This window comes from Pteropus medius, unplaced genomic scaffold (assembly GCF_902729225.1).
Source record: "Pteropus medius unplaced genomic scaffold, Ma_sr-lr_union100, whole genome shotgun sequence".
NCBI classification, from domain to species: domain Eukaryota; kingdom Metazoa; phylum Chordata; class Mammalia; order Chiroptera; family Pteropodidae; genus Pteropus; species Pteropus medius.
Genome location: NW_024351730.1, coordinates 28,029,940 through 28,052,855, shown reverse-complemented (window position 1 = coordinate 28,052,855; position 22,916 = coordinate 28,029,940). Strand labels below are relative to the sequence as shown.

The 22,916-nt window shown below is 34.0% G+C and overlaps 1 protein-coding gene across 4 annotated transcripts in view; it reads right to left on the bottom strand.

Annotated features, from left to right (window-relative positions):
- CFAP299 (cilia and flagella associated protein 299) overlaps positions 1–22,916 on the bottom strand; it is a 528,622-nt gene that overhangs the window by 33,204 nt on the left and 472,502 nt on the right. For 2 of the 4 annotated variants that reach the window (XM_039845555.1, XM_039845553.1), the window contains exon 5: positions 5,893–6,022. In XM_039845555.1, coding sequence (XP_039701489.1) covers positions 5,893–6,022 — 130 coding nt within the window. Of the gene's footprint in view, positions 1–5,703; positions 6,023–22,916 lie in introns of those variants that run through there. The other 2 variants (XM_039845554.1, XM_039845552.1) reach the window with 1 other exon arrangement.

Sequence of the window (22,916 nt, the reverse complement as noted above, 5' to 3'; positions counted from 1 at the left end):
AATCCAGAGTGTTTATCCCATAACAGCATCGTTTGTTTCGCTAATTTCCTACATCTAATAGAAACCACATCATCTCTAAGATCTTACAACATGCTTTTTTTGTTTGCTTGTCTTGTCATCAGCCATTTATCAAGCAATTATGTTCAAGATGTACTCCAATAGACAGTAAACAAAATAGCAGAAAGGACACTCTGTCCTATCGAATTTCATACAATTGATTTTCTTTTTTATACCAATAAAATTTAGCCAGCAGAGAGAAATAACATCATCTCTTTTCAAAATGGTTTATGCATTTTCATACTTAGAAATTTCGATTCTAAGTCACGACACAAATGGTACGGATTCTCATTGAACTATGCAGAATGGCAAAAATTCATTTGGTTCGGCTTCCATAGTTGTACTTTGATTTCTCCTCAAAATTTCTCTGCTATTACCCTCCTTCCTGCACCTTGGTCCCAACCCTGGTTGCTCATTAAAATCACCTGGGGAGCTTTTGAAAAGTAAGATGCCCAGGCCTTCAACCCAGACCAATTCAACCTGAATCTCTGGAGATGAGGTTAGGCTTCATATATTCTAAAGATTCCAGGGTGATTCTGATATCAGGCCCTAGTTCTAGTCCTCTTTTTCTTGAATTACTGTTATGCGCTCTTCTAGGTCCTCTCCCTTGCCATGCAGCCCTATGCTCTGTGTTTCCTTTATGTGTGATGTTCCTTCCTACTAGAATACCCGTTCGGCTCCAGTCCCTCTGTCCTCACCATAACCACTCTTCAAAATTCAGTTCAGATGCTAACTCCTCCATTAACTCATTTTTTAATGCCTCAGGTCAAAAGTAAATTCTGTCTCCTCTGAATTCTAGTAGAGTGTTTTCCATGTTCTCAGGTCACTTTCTAGATTGTGACTTCTATGCATATTATATTTACTTACCCACTCACCCACCAATTAACCTGTAAGCTTGTTAGGGCAAAAGAAACCCACCTTTCTGATTCACTTATTATACCTCGTAGTGTCCAATAGGTGCTCAGTAAACATCAAATGAGGAAGGGAGGGTTGAATAAAAGAATGAAGAGGCAACAGATGCATAGACACCCATCCAGCTCTCCTTTTTCTCTACACTCCTCCATTCTCCCCATCCTCTCTTGTTTCTGAAGGTGATGGTAAACTAAGATCTCTCAAACACTTTTTCTAGATAGATATGTATTCTATAAATTTGGTCTTTATCAGAATAATAAGGTAGTTGAAATATTAAAAACATCAATGCAGAAGCTTGCTAACTATGGCAGGAACCCTAGTTCTAGTCCTCTTTGTTGTTCACTTGAAGTACTGTTATGCTCTCGTCTTCTCTAGTTTTTCCTCTCTAGTCTGTCCTAATCTACACCCTCTCATGTCCTTAAAACACAACTTCCATCCTGTTATTTCCCTGCACAAGAGCCTTGGCATGTTTCTAGATTTCCTATCAAGTTCAGTCCAAGATCTTCATCAGTCCTGCATTCAAGGCTTTTCATGATTTTTTCCACACTTAATTCCCACTCCACGCCTCCAAAACAATGCAGCGGCCAAACTGAACTGTTTAGGTACTCCTTTGTCTGTTTACACTCTTCAACCTTATCTTTGCTAGTAGGGTTTCTTCCTGTAATTGCCTGCTTCTTTGTCTCTATGTGTTCAATTTCTAATCATTCTTCAAGTCTAGTTAAAAGATCACCTCGTCTATTATCACCTAACATTATTCCCAATACTATTCCCTTATTGTCCCCTCTCCACTGGTTCCTGCCACAGATCATAAGCCATTTCTTCTTCCACTGAATTCCTAAAGCATTTCTCTTTTGTGACATATATATAGCTTTCTGCTTTATAGTGTAGATATGTTTTTTACATGCTTGTTTCCTTAAAAATAGTATAAATATTGAAAGGGCAAGGGTTGATTTGAAGTCTCGCTCATCTTTACATGCCCTATGGTATCTTATAATATTTAAGTTTAAGCTCCATTGCCAGATTCTACTAATAATAAACTATGTGACCTTGAGCAAGTCATTTAACCCGTTTGAATAATTTGTTCATAAATCAAAAATATGTCCTAATTCAACAGTCTTAATTTGAGAACTGCAAAAGAAGACTTGAAAACACATACCAAAATATAGACTTCTGCATGACCTCTACAAAACTTAAAATTATGACTGCAGTAGTTTCCACTGATGAATTCCTGCAACTTTTTTTCTGAGTTACTTGGATCAATGTAGAGTGGGGTGAATATACCCTTTCTGACTATCATTGCTACATCAGATATCAGTGACATAATCCATTCCTCAATTTTTAATTAGTGTAGCATTATTCTTATGTGTTTAGAGGGAATCGTTTGTGCAATCATTTATTCCATGAATATTGATTGAATATCTATTAACCAGAATTTTTTTCGTAGATGATGGGCTCTCACATTAAGTGAATGAAAGAGGGAAGGAGAAAACAGCTAGTGTAAACTATTCTACACAATTTTTCTCTCTCATTAGTAGATTGTGAAGGTTTTAGGCCACCTATGTTATGCAAAGACTCAAAGCAAACTCTCCCATGGTTAATGTTTTCTAAAAGCAAAAGAAAAATGCCTATTTTTTAATTTGTCCAGATAACATAGGGGAGTGAGTGCAAAGTGTTTCCACGCAATCCTTCTAAAGATAATACACTGGAAACATCTTGGTGGGTGTGAATCACTCAAACAAGCATTCTTCACTCAAAAATAGAAACCTGCCTTATTTGTTCCAGATGTTATACAGCTGCAGGGAAGTTAAAGTCAGTGGTCCTTTTTTCAATGCAACCAAACTCTTATTGCATTTGGAATTTCTTAACCAATGAGCACATATTCCTTGTTGTAAGACCTGCACAGTTTTCTTTTTTTTCCACTGTAACCATTCACAAACAAGTATGTTTCATGGGAACCATACTTCAGAATTAATGAGTCTACATCTGTTCTGTACGAAAGAAACACATCCTGTTTATCACTGTTTCCATCTTTCATTTATCTCGTTCTCTTTAATTTTAAGCATAAAATATTTCAAAGAGAATACTTGAAGGAAAGGAAAAGGAGAGTTGAGTTATACTGTTCTTATAATATTTTAGAGCTTTTTAACTCGAGTTATAAGAAGGTGATTACCTTAGGAAGAATTTCAAGCAAAATTACCAAGAAAAAAATTGAGTATAAAAATGTAATTCTTATCATTGTGCATTAGTGATTTAAAAAACTCGATATTTTAGCTTATTTCTTGATTCTCCTGTAGGTCTGTAAAAGATGCTATGTGGATGCATAAAATATAAAAGGATCATGGCTCTTTGAAGAAGGTAAATAAATTATGTAAGGGATGTACATGATAATTTTATATCTAACTATAAAAATTAAAATATATGTGTTATATTTTGTTTGAGAACATTCAGGAACACTTATGTTTCAGAACAGAGTGCCAGATCTCTTGAGATTATTGTCTTTTTATGGAGCAAATTTTCTCAAATTGTGTTTTATGGATAATCTATCTCAAAATCACATTGGCTGCTTATGAAACTATGTACTTCTGGGCCCAGCTGAGTCAAAGTTGCTGTGAATTAGACCTGGGGCTGTAGAGGGACTCTGGAGATAGAAAATGACAACACTTTCATCTTCCACTTGTGAACATTAAAGCCAAGTGAGGTTAGATGAATTTCTCAAGGTCATACTGCCAGTTAATAGTAAAGTAAGACATAGAATTTCATTTATTGATGCTGAGGCCAATATTATTTTCCAGTAAGTGGGTTATTAATTTTTATCTTCAATAGATAAAATTTAAATAACATTTAAAAAACTGTAAATATCCAAATACTGTCAAGTATCCTACCTGATAATTCTTTACTCTTATCACTAATTAACTAAATCCTTGTTCTTTCTCAAAGATTTGAAAATACCCTTCCTTCAGACTCATCATGAATCTTTTAAATTATAATCAAAATCTTCCAGAAAAAAAAGAAAATGTTACATTCCATGAATCGTTGACTAAATCTTTGAAACTTTATGGTTGATTATTTTGGAAGTGAGTGTTTTAGTTAAAGTTATTTGAACTACGTTCATGTAACAGTTTGCATTCAATAATCATTCCACAAAGACTGTAAAAGCTATAATTCATGGCATACATTCTGGAAGTATGTATATGCCATTAGTTAAAACAGAGCCCTAAAATAACTTAAGTGTAATGTCATTCAAAACCAATTCAAAAATTTGTTTCATACATCTTAATGAAACTGTTAATAATTTTACATCTTTTCTTACATATATAGTTTAGCTTTCTAAAAGGAAAATACATTGTAAATGCTGTTTATTAAGATTTCTGTACTTTGCCCTAACTGATAACATTTTGACACCCATTTATGATAAGAGGCAATACTAGAGAGAAGGTGTGCTGATAAACTTCCTTGGTATTCATAAATTTATAATAAATATGACCCTAAAGATTTTCAGGTCTAGTCCTTCATTTTGCTAATGAGAAAACTGAAACAAACAAACAAGGAGTAGTATTCTTTTGAAGGAGATAGTATTGTGTTAGAAACCACTACCCAAACCTCTCTTCTTCCTTTCTTAGAACTCCTGTTTTCAGTTGATCATGTGGCCATCTGAATAAGGATACATTTCCCAGTCTTCCATGTAGTTAGATATGGCCATCTGACCAAGCTCTTGTTATGGAGCATAGGCGAATGTTTGTGTGGCAGCTTTTGGGAAACTCCCTTACAAGGCAATGGATGCATGTCCTTTGCACCCTCTGAGTTCTCTCCATGAAGTCTGTTTGGGACTTGGTTATTTTGGTTGGAGATCTATTTTGACCTATGAGGATGAGGACCAACCTGGCTCAGATGACTGACACCATCCAAACTCACACATGAGAAAGAAAGAGCTCCCTCTGTGTAAGTCACTGATTTGGGGTTTCTGATATATCTAATTACAGACGACAATCCATTTCTTGCTACAAAATTTTATTCATTCATTCTTTGAGCACATGGATATTGAGCACTTTTTATTAACTGTACTAAGAACTGTAGTGAGTGGATATGAAACAAAATAATTTTATTTTCGGTTTTAAATTTCTAAAAAGTTTTGGAAAAGATTTTAGAACCAGACTCTCCTTTTTCTTTAGTCTATCCTCACCCCGATCCTATTTCTTTCATTATGAAAGAATGTTTTTCTTGACTTTGGATTTTAGACTGATTCTGTCATGTAATTAACACATTTTTCAAAAGTTCAAAAAAGAAGCTCAAGCAACTCAAGAACATATGACTTTAAGTAAAGTTTTAACCTCTACCACCAAACATATGACAAGTCATGACTAAAAATCATGATGCAAAATGAAGTCTTTGAAATGTGTAAGATATTAACATTTATCTTTGAAATAATTCAAAATATTATAGGACATGTCTTTAAAATATTCAAATAAAATGTATTTTCTAAGTTAACACTTAATACACTAAAGGCTGTTTTCAGTGTTATTTACATGTAAAAAGTGATATTAGAATTCTAAATACATATGTGAGGTGAGAATCTCCCTTTCTTAAATGACTCATGTCCCCATTTAGAGCAAAAAGAGACTGGAGATCCCAGGATGAGAGCGCACAAATGCATGACCCACTGCCTCCCTAATCTAATTCTGCTCGTAGGCATAGAGAAGGGTTCCCATTTGTGAGTTCTATTTAAATTCCACCAAAACTCTTCCATATTGATTTCTATTAATTTATTAAGTTTTGGGGTTTTGTAAGAATAATACATGCTTGAAGTTTCAACATAGTTTTTCAATTCTAGATATAAAAACTTAAGGCTATCCAATATTTAATAGATTTTTTGAATAATAGTACAAATACAGCAAGATTTGGTGATAAATATAAAAGCAGACTTACCTTTGGGTCCACGTTGAGAATTTTTCTGTCTCTTTTGTATTTGAAAAGTAAGCCTTCTGGATTATCAGCGATCACTTGATAATTGGGAGTTGAATTCCAAACAGCAATATGATTGTCCCAGTTGTAATAGCTATAAAAATAAACACTTGTTAAGAATTGATATGTATAATACATTAAATTGACAAATATATTTCAAAAAATACTTGGAGAAGTTCAATTTCAAGATAAATGGATCAGGTCATGCCTGTATAAACATGTAGAACACATGTGTGCTTAAAATTCTTGCAGAAGAGATTAGAGTGGGTTATTCTTGGTGGGTTATCATTTACATATTTCTCAAATCAGATACATATTTATGGATATTTTGTGTGATTTTCTGGTTTGGACATTCTAGGACCTAGGGCCTATTCCAGTATTATATTCCCAGGAAGTCAAGAAGAATTTAAAGCTATTTCTTTCAGCTCAGACTCATCAAGGTATTAAGAGTATTCAAGATATTAAGAGATTGTTTACCAGAAGCAATGGCAGCCTAAGTCATCTCTTTTCATTCAAAACAAATTAATTCATTTCTTACAAGCTCTATTTTCCAATAATATATTTCCCAGGAAGTGAGGAAACAATCTGCATCTGATAGGTTACATTGGCAGATGTGATGTAATGTATTCTATCACATTCATGTGTAGCTACTTCCATTTCATAGACAAGACAAGTAGACTAGGGGAGGTCAACTAGCATAGTTAAGGCCCTGCAACTAATATGTCATAAAACTAATATTTCAATTCGGATCTGTATGTTTCAAAGTACATGCATTCGTGTTCTTTCAATTGTTCAACATTGCCTGCAGTTTATCCTTTTTCTTTCGTTAGTCTATGGAAACTTCCTGTTGATGTTTTGTTTTAGACCTACTTGTCAAAATGAATATAATACTGTCATATGAGTTGGAATAATTCTCAATATACTTATTTTATATACCTCCTTTCCGCTAACACATTTCTAACATTATTTTAATATGTTCAAATATTAACAAACTTCCAATATGTCTAATACTATCTGATTTCTGGATTGTTTTTCCCTCTATAACTCCCTTTATTCATTTTGAAAGAGATTTTATCTATTAAATTCGCTCTGAATTATACTGTTTTCTGTGGCATCAACTTTTGTGCTATAACCTGAAAATGCAATGTTTACCCTCAAAAATTTCAATACTCAGAAAGATTGATTACACAGATCATATGTTTATATCACTGGAGGACACATTAGTGAGAACTATTTCTTTCTCTTCCCCCATTACTCTTTTCATGTCCAAAGCATAGGAGTGCCTGCCCTTTCTGAGGCACCAGGTTAGGAAAAGTGATTTTCCAACCATATTGGTTTGTTTAGTCAGTCCTCCTTAAGGGAGCAGGAATGACTATTTGATTTGGTGAATTATAGAAAGGAGCTGAATATTCATGGCTTTCTGGGTCCTCACTTTAGCTAGCATAAATGAAGTTTATCATGGCAGGCTCAGCCCCCAACAGGGCAATGGTAGATAGCAGTCTATATACTGGTGATGGATTTAATTCACTGGTAAAGGTATTAGGAGCCAGTTTGACTATGCCCCTAAGCAGGGTTCTTTAATCCAATTCAGTCCATAACAAAGAAGACAATTTGACCTCCGTAGTTAGGAGACTGCTAAATCTGCAAATGGGCATGATTCTAAATTTTATGTGTAAATCTCTCTAAATAATTATTTATGAGATGTATAGATATAGGTATTCCCAGTAAAATGCTGCTTGAGTCATAGCAATGCTTAGAAGTGGCATGGTTTATATCACACATTCCTATCTTGTTGCTCAGACCTCAAATGAAAAGCCTTGTTAAAGTTTAAGAAGATCGTGTGTGTGTGTGTGTGCGTGTGTGTGTGTGTACTCTTTATACATATATTTATTCTTTATATTAAAAAGTTAATTTGTTGAGCACATGGTACTTTTGATGAAGCAAAAGGATTGTTTTTTCATTCTTTTGTTCTTTTGGTGGGGATGGGAAACTGGTTTCATTTCAAATCCCATTCAAATAGCTAATAACTATTAGTATTTAATAAAGATAACTAACATTTACTTAATAATTATCATGTGCTGGGTACTATTCTGAGCCTAATGAATCTATTATCTTATTTAATCTTATCATCAACACCATGAAGTAGGTATATAGTTATCCTATTTTAAACATGCAAAGCCAAGGTGATACTGAAGTTTACTTGTGGATGAAAATAAGGGACTAGATTTGAGAAGATATTAAAAAGTGGACTTAATGATGAAGAGAGAAATATCAACAAGAAGAGTATAGGATTACTCTGATTTCTGATTTGAATTCTTAAGTGGTTGGAATTATTTACGAGGATATAAAATATAAGAGAAGGAATGGATTGCAGGAGGTGAGGGAATGGGGTTCAGTTTTAGACATGTTGAAGTCGAAATCCCCACGAAACATTCAAGAAAATGAAAGCAAAGTATCTTTCTTTGTGTTGTTTTTTGCCCTATTTCCAATACCACCTCTCAGCCCATGCCTGATATATAGTACATACTGAATGCATATTAATTGAGTAATTGGCAATGGATGAATTTCTGAACTGTAGAGAATTTTTAAAGATGAAGTAATAGATCTGGAAGTATCAGTGGTGCTTAAATTCAAAGAGGTGGCTGAAGTGGCCAAAGGAGAACATAAATGCAAGGATGAAATCTAGAAACACCAGCTTTAAAGGGAAAGAAGAATTAGCAACACAGAATAAAAAACAGTGATCAGAAGGAACCAGAAGAGACTTATTTTGTTGCAAAAGCTAAAAGATTATATCAAGAAACAACTATTTTAAGAAAGACAATAGAGCAAATGCTTCATAAATTAGGTAAAGTATAAAGAGAGTTCATCAAAATTTGCACTTGGAAGGATTTTATAGGGAGATCAGTTGCAGTAAAGTGGAGGGAGCAAAATTCAAATTATAGAGAATTTAAGAGAAGATAAAAAAAGATTAATTACTGAAGAAAAATAATTCCTTTAAGAATTTAATTATGAAGAAAACTATGACAGCACTAGAGAGGGATATAAAAAATTAAGGGAGTTTTTCTTAAAGATGGAATAGACTTCAGTATATTTTCCTGGTGTGAAGAAGGAAAAGCAGGACCTTAAAAAGGCATGAGCTGTAAAAAGGGCTTTGTCATAAAACATTATATATGAGAAGATGTATCTAATATGCCATAGCGCTATCCTATTCCATTATCCATGTAGACTAATTTTTATTTCAGTAAGACTTCTGCATGTTATTTATTACAATTCTTATTATATAGATGAGGAAGTCAAAGTTGAGAAAAGGTAATTAAATTTTTTTAAGTTTATATATTTAGTAAGTGCTAGAATACAGTCTCAAACCCAGACTATAAAATCTAAAACAAGTGCTCTTTTAAAAACTTTATTTTATTGTGGTAAGATAAGTTGATAGATTTACCCTCTTAACAAAATTTTAAGTGTATAATACATTCATGTTTACTGTAGGTGCAATGTTGTACAGCAGATCTCCCTACTTTATTCATTTTGCTGAACTGAAACTTTATGTTCATTAATTAATTCTTCAATTTCCCCTTTCCCCAGCCCTAGACAACCACTATTCTACTCTTTGACTTTGTGAAATTTTACTATTTTATATACCTTGTATAAGTGAAATCATACAGTATTTATCATATAATTGTTTTTTTTTAAAAAATTCATTCACCTACTCTATATACTTTGATTAAGGAGTTTAGTCCATTTACACTTAAAAGTAATTATTAATAGAAAGGATTTTACTCTTGGCATATTATTAATTGTTTTCTGTTAGTCTTGGAGTTCTTTTGTCTGTGTTTTCCTCTCTTGCTTTCTTCCTTTGTGTTTTTTTGTTGTTTTTTTATTGTATGGTTTGAATAATTCATTTTATTTTTTTGTGTATCTCCTAGAACTATTTTTTGCAGCTAACTTAGGACAGTTTTTAAGGGACAAACTATCCCTTAAACTGTCCCTTAAAAAATCTTATAGTTGTAACAGTAAATTTTAAGCTGATAATAACTTAGGTTCAATCATACACACAAACTTTACACTTTAACTTTTCCCCACCATGTACTTAATGTTATTATCATGATTTACATCTATTCATACTATGTATCTTTTAGTAGTTTTTAGTTATAGTTATTTTTTAAACATTTGTCATTTAACTTTTACAGTAGAATTAAGTGATTTACCACTACCATTACAGTAATAAGGTAATTTTTTAAATATATTTATTTTTATCAATGAGTTTCATACTTTCTTATGCTACCTTGTTTCTGTTTAGCATCCTTTCATTTCAACTTGAAGAATTCCTTTTATCATTTCTTATTATCAGGTCTAGTAGTGATGAACTTTGTCACCTTTTTTTGCTATTCTGGGAAGGTATTTATCTCTTCTTCATGTTTGAAGGACAAGTTTGCTAGGTATAGTATTCTTGGTTGGTCGCTCTTTTTGTTAAGCCTTGTGAATAAATACATCATTTGACTCCCTTCTGACCTGCAAGGTTTCTGCTTAAAATCTGCTTATTGTCTTATGGGGAGGGAGTCCTTTGGATGTGACAAGTCACTTTTCTCCTTTCAAAATTTTCTTTTTGTCTTTTGACAATTTGATTATAATGTGTGTTGATATAAATTTCTTTAGATTTATTTCATTATTGGTGTCTCTTGAACTTCTTGGATTTGAATGTCCATTTCCTTTTTCAAAATTGGGAAGTTTTTAGCCATGATTTCTCTGAATAAGTTCTCTGGTACTTTATCTCTCTCTTCTTCTGAGAATCCTTTAATGTGTATATTGACTCCTTGATGATGTCCCATAAGTTCCTTAAATTTTCTTCACTCTTTCTCATTCTCTTTTCTTTTTGCTCCTCTGACTTAGTTATTTCCAATGATCTGTTTTTGAGTTCACCGATCATTTCTTCTGCTTGATCTAGTCTGATACTGAAACCCTCTAATGAATATTTTTTAGTTCAATTATTGTATTCTTTAGCTCCAGTACTTTTAAATATTTTCTTTCTCTTTGCTGAGTTTCTCAGTGTTTATGCATTGTTTTCTTGACACCAGTGAGCATTCTTATGAAAGTTATTTTGAATTCTCTTTCAGGTAAATCATATTATTGCATATCTTTTGGATCAGTCTCTGGAGATTTATCTTATTACTTGTTTTGGAACATCTTTGCCTGATTCTTGATTTTCCTTGACTCTCTGTGTTGATGCCTGCATGTTAGACAAAGCAGGCACCTCTCCCAGTCTTCATGGACTGGTCTCATACAGAAGAAGACCTCTACCAATCAGCTTGGCTAAAGATTCTTGGGGAGCCCTTTTGACTTTTTTCCTCCTCAAGTAGAAGCAGGCAGCTGTGGGTTTTATTTGCTTACTCTGTGAGGAGCAGGAGGTAAAATCTATTGTGTCTACCAGCCCAGGCCACTGTCTCCATTTTCCCCTAGGTGGATAGACTGTGAAACATCCATCAGAACTCCAAGACTGGAAGCCAGTCCTCTGGGGAGCCTCTTCAGAAAAGTTAGGCATCTGGATAAATAAATCACCCCTTCCTTTCCTGGGGAAATCTGAGAGCTAGGGGGTTTCTTTTTGATCATAAGGTGTTGTGCCTGGGATAGGGATTCCAGCAAGAGGGTGTCCCAAACCTCTTTACTAGCTTGTTGAGACTGGTTTTGCATTTGTCTGAGGTTCAGGAGTCTTTCAGTTAGTTTTTGGATTTCTCACAAAGGAAATATGTCTAGGGATTGTTGTGGAATCTGTGTATTTGTAGGGGGATGAAGAGTCCATAGCTTCCTACTTTTCTATCTTGCTGATGTCACCAATCCAAATGCTCTTTTTTTTTCTCTTGCTATTCTTTGATTACTTTTAAGTTGCAAAGTAACTGTCAAGGCAGAATAGGTTAATGTATATGTTAACCTTAATTCTACTCCTTTTAAGCCACCTACATCCAGATCCTCGCTCTAGATGTTGTCATAACTCATAACTCTATTTGCATTTTTACTGTCTATTAATATTCTTTGTTAGTTCATCTACACTGCTGTTTTGACTTCACTGAGGCCTTGGATTACTTGGCTCCTTCTTTTTATCCTAATTCACTATAACTAATTTTTTAACTTATTTACTTATCTAAGATTCACAAAATACTTAACAATAATTACAAATTTCTCGGTCAGTTGACCTTCTTTGTATTGAAAAATATCAGCTCTAGACTGATCCAAATGTTTGACTTCTCTGTTCCTACATACGATCTTGTGACAACTCTTGCTGAAAATTACATACTGTGCTATTGATGTAATTCTAAATTCCAAATTTCTATCACCAGTTAGATTCCAGAGACTACAGAGTAATTTTTTACATTTTTAGTTATCTTTATCATTCATTACATTGTTCCAGTCTCTTATTCCTTCACTTTAAAGACATTAAATGGGAACATGATGAACATTGTGTGCCATCACTAGCAAATTTATTTATATTGACAATGTTCCCTACCTCCTTCCATTCAACTCAGAGGATTAGGTGCCCCTCTTCCTTTTCAAGATAAAAATCATCTCCATGCATGGTCTGAATTCCATCCCTTGTTGACTCTTTAGTTACTCCAAATAATTACCCAAAACTTCTCTAGTATAATCAAACTCACCTCACCAAAACCTTTCCCCATAAATAACAAACACATGTAAATGATCTTAACTAAACAAAGACCAGAAAGAGGGAAATAAAGCAAAAAAAAAGAGAAAAGAAGGAAAGAAAGATGAAAGAAGGGGGGAAAATGTAGAAGAATAAGAAGGGGAAAGGGGAGAAGAGAAAAAAGATTTAAAAACTTCCTCAAACTTAGGTTCTCTGTAAGCTATCACTTTTTTCTCCTAATACATTAAAATTAAACTCTCCTTCTCTATACCATCCTATTCCAACCCCTTCTCCATCTCAGTTCTCGTGCCTGAGCTCCTAATCCACATCACCTGCTCAACTGTACTAACTGGGATAAACAGTAGACTCCTTAATCTCAACATATCAAAAACTAAAACTTTATTTCCTACCTTCCAAATTTATTTATTCTTTCCGTACCCTCTTTATATCAATAAGTAGCACTCAAGAAATGTTTATTGACTAAATAAATGAAAATTGTCCATCTCTACTATTATTATTTATGATCCAATTGATTATATTATTTTCAGTTATTGTAAAATTAAAATAAATAAGTAGCAAAAAAAATTATTTTTAAATGAAATTGAAGAGAACTGATCTGGAACTTAGGAAATCTAAATCTTTTTTTTAAAAAATTAATTAATTAATTAATTGATTATTTTAATTGAAGAAATGATTTAAATTTCCCCCCTACCCCCACGAAATCTAAATCCTGATGCAACGATTTTAATTTTCTCTTATTTAAAGTTGAGAAGTTGAATTCTATATTGAAAAGGCTCTTTATAATGCTTACAGTCTATGATCCTAAAGCCTTCTTTGATTCAGTAAGTTCTTTTTTTCCTCTTTTTTTTTTTTAATTAAGTTTATTGGGGTAAGATTGGTTAATACAATTATATAATTTTCAGGTGTACATTATCATTTGACATCTGTATATTCCATTGTGTGTTTATCACCCAAAGTCCAGTTTCCTTCAGCTATCTTATATTTGATTCCTTTTACCCACTTTACCCTCCCCCTACCCTTCTATATTTGACCCCTTTTACCCTGTCTACCTCCCCCCTCCTATATAATAACCACTAGTAACCACTAATAACCACTAGTCTATAGTCCTCTGGTAACCACTAGTCTATAGTCCATGTCCATGAGTCTCTGTTTGTTTGTCCTGCTCATCTGTTGCTTTTAGGTTTATATCCCACATATAAGTGATATCATGTGATTTTCAACTTTTTCTGTCTGGCTTATTTCGTTTAGCATGATTATCTCGAGGTCCATTCATGTTGTCGCAAATGGCAGTGTTTCATCTCTTCTTATGGCTGAATAATATTCCATTGTATGTATATATATATACCATAGCTTCTTTATCCAATCATCTATTGTAGGACATTTCAGTTGCTTCCAGGTCCTGGCCACTGTGAATAATGTTGCTATGACTCAGTAAATTCTTACATGTTATTTTGACTTACATCTTAGTATTCACATCTTGAAAATACTAATAGAAAAGTTCAAACACATTGTATCTACAATACATAGAAAGAACTTAAGAGATAATTTATGTGAAATAATTTAAGGTTTTTGGAATAAAAGAACAATTTTCTATTTTCTCCCTAGGAATTGGGTATTTTAGTGAATAGGTATAAGAGCATACTTATACACAACTTACATAAATAAGTTGGAATAACACAATGAAATAAATATGAGTAAAATCTATTCAATAATTGATAAGGAAATCTCAATATATGTTTTTGGAAATAATGACCTGTTTGTCATCTATTTTACATGATAATTCCTGATACCAGAGAAAATACTTTGATAACATCATAGGGTAGCAGAGCTTTGGACCACCAGGGGGAGAAAATTTCAAAGCCACTGTCTCCAGAATTCCTTGTTTACCTTAGTTTTGTCCAATGTCTTCCTTCAAATGGAATGGAAAGGGCATATTTGAAAGCACAAAATGGACAATGTTATCAAAGATTTTTTTAAATGCACATAAAAATATATTTAAAGGCAAACTAAGGTTTTAGGGGTGAATACAGAACAATAATAATGATTGTAACAACTCCAGTATCTAGTATGTAAAACACAGAGAAAAAGATAAAATCACTACTACATGAAGATGAAATTTGGTATCACAGAGAATAATACATCACTAAAATGGAAGCTAGTATTGTCTCAGATTTTCCCCATGAATGTAAAAAATAGTTTATAGTGGTTAAGAAGGTGTTTTGGTTTCAATCTCCATCAATAATAGAATCTTTTGGGGTTTTATACAGCTGGACCAGTAAGCATTTATAGTACCTCAGACTTGCACATAGTTACAAAGTTAAAACACATTTCATTTGAGAGAAAAAGAAATATTTATAAAATATAATTTTTAGGACAGAGAAATATTTAAAGGAAATTTGTAAAAACAAATAAACTGAAAAACTCAGAAAGGTAGTTTTTGTGAAATCAAAGGATTTTATTGAAGAAGAAAAATTCAGGAGATTTTATATCAGTCATGGGAAAATTTAAGTGTCAAACATTATTGCCCCCTTTTTTATCTCTGTGTAGACAGCTTGTAAGTAAGATGACCTGATACTTTTCTTGTCCAAACTAGGATCCTTTTGAGAAAGAAATGGCTGCTACTGGGCAAACTGAGATGTGTGGTCTCCACACCTACGAACCGTTTAAACACTCCTGTGTTAGAGTTGATTTATCCAATGTTTGTGTAGAATGTTTCCAAAGTTTTGCCATAGATTGGCCAAAAATATAAAGATGTTTAAACAATGCTAAAACATGTGTTCTCATGGTTGATTCTTTTTAATTGTATTGCTGTGGAAAAAAATATATTATATGTAATTGCAATTGTGGTGTAGAGACATGAAATGTAATCTAGAATAATAAATATTTCTGTTCTTTTTCTATTTTTTCAAATAATATCAAAGCAGTAAAACATTTTGTAATAACTAATTTTCTAAAATATCACATACTATATACAAATATATGTTTGATCAGCTATTTTCAGTAATAAGAATATGAAACCTAAAGTTTAGTGTTTCTATAAGTTAGTTAACTTGGTTCCTATCCATGGTTATATATTGTATCTCTAAATTCAATCAGTTATTTAATATATGCATATGCCAATTGGGAAAACATAGATAACAGTTGAACAACCCACTGTAACTATTAAAATAATTGAAGCATTAAAAGCCCTCGTGACAGATAGTCCGAAGAGTCACCTAATTCAATTCAACATAATTTTGGGCATCTATTCTGTGTCAGGAATGGTTCTGACTATTTAACAATGAAAAGAAACAGTCCTTACCTTCAAAAAACTCATAGTTTGTGGGACGTTAAAAATGCAAACAAAGGATTACAATAGCGTGAAAAATGATACAATAGAAATTTACGTAAGGTAATTTTAGATAGTAGGTGTCAAAAAAGACTATATGTTTTAGTTAAACACATTTTAATGAGATTTTCCTTATGGAATGCAGCATGGTCAAGGATTGTAGACAATAAGGATAGTAGAAGTTAGATTAAATAAGAACTGAAAAATGTACATGCATCAGCATTAACCATTATGAAAGATTTTCAGTAGTACACTAGGAGAAGAGGCAGAGGTGAACTGCTATGGGTTAAGAATTAAATATAAAATGTGATTCTTAACTGTCTCCTGCCAAAGTGCAGAAACTTTGGGTGTGCTTCCCTTGGGGGCCAGAATGGGCTCAGAGTGAAGGAGCAAGGAGGAGAGCTAATAAGGTTGGCTCTCCTAGCACTTTAAGGCACATGGATAGAGAGTTCATTGCCAGCTGGTCGTCACTCCTAATTTTCACTTGAGTAAGAAGATATGTCCACCATGTCATATGTTCTGAGCAAAAGTGTGGTGTCAAATGGATGAACTGTTGTGGGAAGCACTGAAGGACAAGTAAAGTGAACTATAATACTTGGGATATTTGACTAATTGTAATAGGTCCTCAAGGGCAGAGAATAGTATAACTCAATGGGTAGATTTCGTAAGTCACCACTAAGGAGCTCCTTCTTCAGAAGGACATTCTTATAGACAGAGGTCCTGAGGAAGGATTCCATCCCTGCTTCCATACTCTTAAACCACAGACTGGCCTCCTCACTAGGGACCCTAGTTAACTCTCTGGTAGGGCAGTGGGAAAGGAGTGGGTGAAAAATATAAATGTATCCATTAGCAAGTCTCCCTCATGATAGGGCTATGGAGACAGATTTATGAGTTATGCAAAACTCTTTCTGATTTCCCAATCACAGCAAATATCAGAAACATCCTGCAGTGCCTCTCAGTTGCAAATTTTAGAATGAGAACCTCAAGGTCAAGCAGGAATGCCAATAGCTAGTCCTAAGGCGATTGAGCTATACGACCATTTGTGGTAAAAAGGAAGCACTTTCCCAAAGCAAAAGCATGAGGAGATGGTGCAGGGACTGGATAGATGTCACAGAGAGTCTGACCTTAATATTATTGTCTTTCTGATATTATTGAAATAACCACTGCTAATGTTATTTTGAATTGATGTAGTGCTTTATTATTTACAAAGAGCTTTTACTTTTAAACTCTTGTTTAAAATCCAAAATATAGAAAAGGCCCAATGACTAATATTTTCCAATTGTAGATATTGTCTAACTCTTTCAGTATTTCTCTCTTCTCTTTTTTAATACCACATCAGTGAATATTTGTTCTCACAGGAGCTTCCTAAGAACCTGTAAGTATGATAGACTATATTATTATTATTATTAATTATTTTGCAGAAGAGAAAATTGAAGCTACAGAATGTTCTAGATATTATGTAGCAAAATCAGCATTCAATCTATGATTTTTAAGGTGATTATTTCATTATTTGTCTCTCCTAACTATTAATATATGTTGGATTTCTCGAGCTAGGCAAAAGTCCATTATCCCATGAAAGCAATAAAGGTTCTCCACTGAGAGCAAACCATTGGCAGAAGACAAGAATAAACTCCAAATAGGAAACTTTTTGAGCCAAATTAAAAAAGCAGCTACAAAGATGTTGTTTTATCTCAGGAAGTGTATAGAGAGACACCTCTCAAAAATTGGGCCTACTTCACTATATGCATTAGGGCAGGATTAGAAATCTCTGAGCTTTGCTTGAGTTCACCAGGGCAGGTGCACACGGGGTACATATGTTAAAATTCAACATAGATTTCCTGGCCAAACCAGGGTGATGATTGGAAATGAAGCCTTTCCGTGCAGTCTCTTTGTGTTCTAGAGCCTCTCCTTGGCATGTTATGAATATTGTAATGAGTAGATCTTATAGGAACAATTGCTCGTGTGAGTACCAGGGTTATCACCTGAGTGAGACATAGTGTGCTCTGAGATGAACAGAACTGACGATCTGGTCCAGGACATCTCCAAATCCATGGCAATTTTGTCAACTGGCTAGATTAAAGGGATGCTGCCCATGTGAGGCACCATCTCCTGTCCTTCCTCCCATTCAACTGCCATCCGAGAGGTTCTAGTAAGGTAAGTGTGTAAGTAAATCAGGCTTTTGGAAGGTTTCTGGATTCAATGTAGTTCTTTTGTCCATTTTTTTTTCCTGCAGGTCAAGAGGAAAATATGTTGTCTAGAGACCGCATGGCTTAGAACAAGGAAAGGAGCTGAGAGAAGTGCCTGTGAAGTCATATTAATTCATTCACTCATTCACTAACACATTCATTAAAAAACAAAAACAAAACAAAACAAAAAAACACTAATGAAGAGGATATACTATACATCAAGCACAATTTTATGTGTTTGGGATAGAATGAAGAATAAGATGCAGTCCCTGCCTTATGAGTTCACTGTCTAATAGGAGAAAACAGATTATCCCAACACTACAATATGCCTGGAATTCAAAGGGAAGACAAAGGAGGGAAATTTCACCCAGACTGAGGGAAGAGAAGGAAAATTAAAGGATAGCTTCCTGGAGGAAGTAATGCTATACAAGAATCTTACATGAACAACAGGAATTAGCCAGGCAGATGAAATCAAGGATAGAAAAATGGCCTCACAACTAGATAAAGCAGCATGGAGAATGAATGTTGTTGAGAATTGGAATGGAGACTGCTGGGGCCAGCAATTCAATGTCAGTAGAACAGAAAGTGCAAGCCAGTGGGTGAGAAGTGAGGCTGGCGATATATCCAGGGAGCAAGTCACAGAAGGCCTTATTTATCACACTAAACAATATTATCTTTATCCTCTAGGCAATAGGAACAACTGAAGGTTCCAAATAGAAAAGATATGCAATTTGGATATGTTATTCTGACAGTGAGCGGATAATTAATTTAAGGGGCTGGCAGTGAAGAGTGCTAGAAGCCACGGGACAAGTTTAAAGTCTGTTTCATTAATCCAGACTAGAACTGAAAAAGAAATGTATGTTATGGTGTTGGAGAAAAGGAGATATAATTAGGGGATATATAGCAGATAGCAATTGTAGAAGTCATTAGTGAGAAGTGTTACAGATGACTTTTAGGTTTCTAGATTGAGTGGATGGATAGTGGTACAAGCACTTAGAAATATTAGAAGGAACACCTTTTTTACATGCCTCCAGTTTCTCCGTAGAGAAATTTTCCTTAAACACACCTGGATTTTTGCACTCCTGATTTGGTGGAAGTGAGTACAGTGGACTATGAATAAACCCTATGATCCTAAGTATATACTAAACATTTACAAATGTCATATCCACGTTTGGGTTTGACCCCTTTCTTATTATACACGACCTTCTTTGCTTCTTATTGCAGTCTTTGGCTTAAATTCTACTTTGTCTGATGTAAGTATAGCTACCTCTGCTTTCTTTTGATTTCCATTTTCATGAATATCTTTTTCCATCCCTTCACTTTCAGTTTTTGTGTATCCTTAAAGCCGAAGTGAGTCTCTTATAGACAAAAATCCATTCAGCCACTCTATGTCTTTTGATTGGAGAATTTTGTCCATTTACATTAAACTAATTATTGATCATTGTGGACTTATTACTGCCACTTTATTTCCTAGCTGTTTGAAAGTCCTTTGTTCTGTTCTTCTCTTGCTCTCTTCCCTTGTGATTTAATAATATTCTGTATGTTATGCTTAAATTTCTTTCTCTTTTAGTTTGTGTAATTATTGTAGGTTTTTGTTTTGTGGTTACCATGAGGTTTATATAAAACATGTTTATAATAGTCTATTTTGAGCTGATAATAGCTTAACTTCGAATGTATACAAAAGCTCTACATTTACACATTCTCCCCTCATTTTATGTTTTTGATGTCACAATTTACATTGGATATACATAAGAAAAGAGCCTGAGAAGGAGACAGAGAAGTGCACATAAATATAGGAAGAGTGTTAGGATAAGAGAGTGTCATGAGAATCAAAGGGAATAGAAGTTATAATAAATTAACAGGGAGCTCCTTCCCCCTTGTCAAATGCAAGAAAGGAATGAGAATATGAAGACCAAAACTTGGTGGCTGTGATTAGTAACTGTCCTCTTAGGGGCTAATGTGTATTTATCTTAGACTTAGGAGATTGTACAGATAAGTGATTTTTGCCGCTTGTATTAGAATTACAAGATTAAAATTCTGTTCTTTAAAAAAAGAAATGTTCTTTGACTTAACATATTCTTCCTATCCTGGAATGTCTTGGCAACTCACATTTTGTGAATATAAAAATATTTTGAGCTATTGCATCAGCAGCCTAATCGGTCACTTTCACATTATGAATACTGAGATGTTCTTTAGGCTTATTAGTAGCAGCAAATTCTGCATTGTAATCATACTTTCTTCTCATATCCGTGAATAAATTTCTAAAATGATAATTTTCTAGTCATAACTATGTAATAAAATAAGGATTTACATTAAAGGAATGTTGGTATATTAGGGAGAGGAAATCATGGCATGTCATGGGTCCTAGGGATCAGGCAGAGAAGTCAGGAAGAATAAATTGGGCTGTAGACATGTTGTGAGGGAAATGGCCATACTTCTAGCCTTAGGCACTGTAGCTGGGCCTCGAGATGATATGGCTCTGAATTTGAAGGCTCTGAAAGAGATGTGCAATTTAGAGCCACATAAATGAGTATTATGAAATGAGATTTAGGCAATGTAGAGCTATGATAGAGAAGCATAACACTGCAGGAGATAGACGTCCTTCTCTGCTGCTGTACCTGGAGAGACAGCACCACATAAGCAGTGGAACTCCAGGTCATTAAAGTACCTTCTTAAATGGATAGGAGTTTTATTGGGTGGATGTAGTATCAAGTTTTGATGATATGCTTGTCCAGGAAATGGGATTATTAGGCTGTACAAGAAAAATGATTTTGAGAAGGTTGAAGTTTCTGTGTGAAAATTACAACCTTCTAGGAAGGGATGACTTGTTGAAAGGGGGCTGGTTGGCTACTGAAAATGGTTTTGTGAATTTGTGCCTTTCAAAGGATAGTAACTAAGATTTACCTTCTTGGAGACAGGTAGGCAGAATGCAAAATATCCTGTGATCTTTAGTGTTGTATCCACACCATGTTATGTTGCTTGGTAAAAAATGACTTGCTGATGTAACTAAGTTTACTAATTGTTTGAACTTAAAGAGAAAATCCTGGATTATCTAGATTGGCACAATATAATCACAAGAGCCCTTAAAAACAGAAAAGGAAGGCTTAAGAAGTCAGAGAAATTCAAAATATAAGAAGAATTTTGATGCACTGTTGCTTTCTTTATGATGGAGGGGTCACAAAGACCTCAGTCCTATACCTAAAGGAACTGATTTCTGCCAACAATCTAAATGGGTTTGGGAGTGCATTCTTCCCCAGAGTATCCATAAATGAACACAGATCTACCAATACCTTAATCTCAACCTTATGAGAGCCTGAGAATCTAGCCATACCAAGCTGGACTTCTGACCTAAAAGACTGTGACATAATAAATAGTATTTTAAGCTACTATATTTGTGGTAGTTTGTTACTTAGCAATAGAAAGCTGATATATTAGGCACTGTAGGGGCTTTGGAGTTACCTCAAGGGAGTGTGTTGAAGAGGAAATAAATATTTTATGACAGTTGTGATGCTGAGATGGACTGGAGGCTCAAAATTTATTTTGAATATTAAAAGGAATGTGACCTCATTTTGTACTTGAGTTTGGGGAAGCAGTAACATAAGTTATAATTGGAATGTGATTAAGAAGAAATAACAAAAATAACTCTGAAACAACACAGACAAAAGCAGTGAGGACCCATGCCGTAGAAAAACAAACAGGCAGAAAGAGAAGCCAAATATTTCATAGCTGTGGACTTTTCATTGGGCAATTTTGTATTTCTGTACATAGTATAGAAAGATATCTTTAAAAAATATCTGACTATTTCAATGGTACAGAGCTAAGCTAAGAAAAGATGTATTAGTTCTTCTGGGCCAGAATTACAATGGAAGGAGCTATTTGTTGGAGCCCATTGTGGTGATGGTAGTAAGAATTAAGTAGGAAAAAAAAATAGATTTAAAGAATTAAAACTGCTTATCCATCTATGCCTCCTCATCTGGCATATCTTCTTGTGAAGGCCTTCTTCATTCAAGTAATAGAGTGCTCAATGTTGTATATTTACAAGTGAGACCATTACCTTATACTTATTTCATAAATTCTTATATCAGAACTCTATTAGACTACAATGTTACTCAGTCTTTTCCTTTGCAACTGATTTTTCTTCCCCTCTTTTTGCCATCTGTTAATAGTGAAAAAGAATTAGAAATGTTTTATTGTATTTATGAGTCATAATTTGATGACTACGAGTCATCATTAAGTGATTCTACTATCCACCCAGTCACCCAAGGTAGAAATATGGGTCATCTCAGGCTTTCTCTCTTCCTCGCCCTGCATCCTGTTTCTCTTCAAGTCTTACAGATTTTATCTCCTTAATCTCTCATGTCTATATACTTCCCTCCAAATGCTTCATCACACACCAATTCTTACTTGAATTAATATGATAGTTCACAATCAGTCTCCCTGCCCCTTTTGTCTGCATCCTCTCTCATCACAATTATCTTTACAAATATCACATCGCTATGAATATTATAAAGCCTCTAGAGGAAATGGAAAGGAAGATATGTAGATTAATGTTTAATTGATTGGCACATACTGAGGAACTTTCTAAGCTTAAAAGTAATGGAAGAAATTTTAAAGGAAAAGATAGATCAATTTAACTTCATAACAATTTAAGATATTTTTATGTCAAGAGAAGTCATAAATAAAAATAAAGGCAAACAGTGGAAAATACATGCCATAAATATCCTTAAATTATAAAACTCCCTTGTAATTTAAAAAATCTCAGTGTCCCTAATTTGAGAGAAGACAAGAATAGATAGATCACAGAAAATAAAATAGCCAA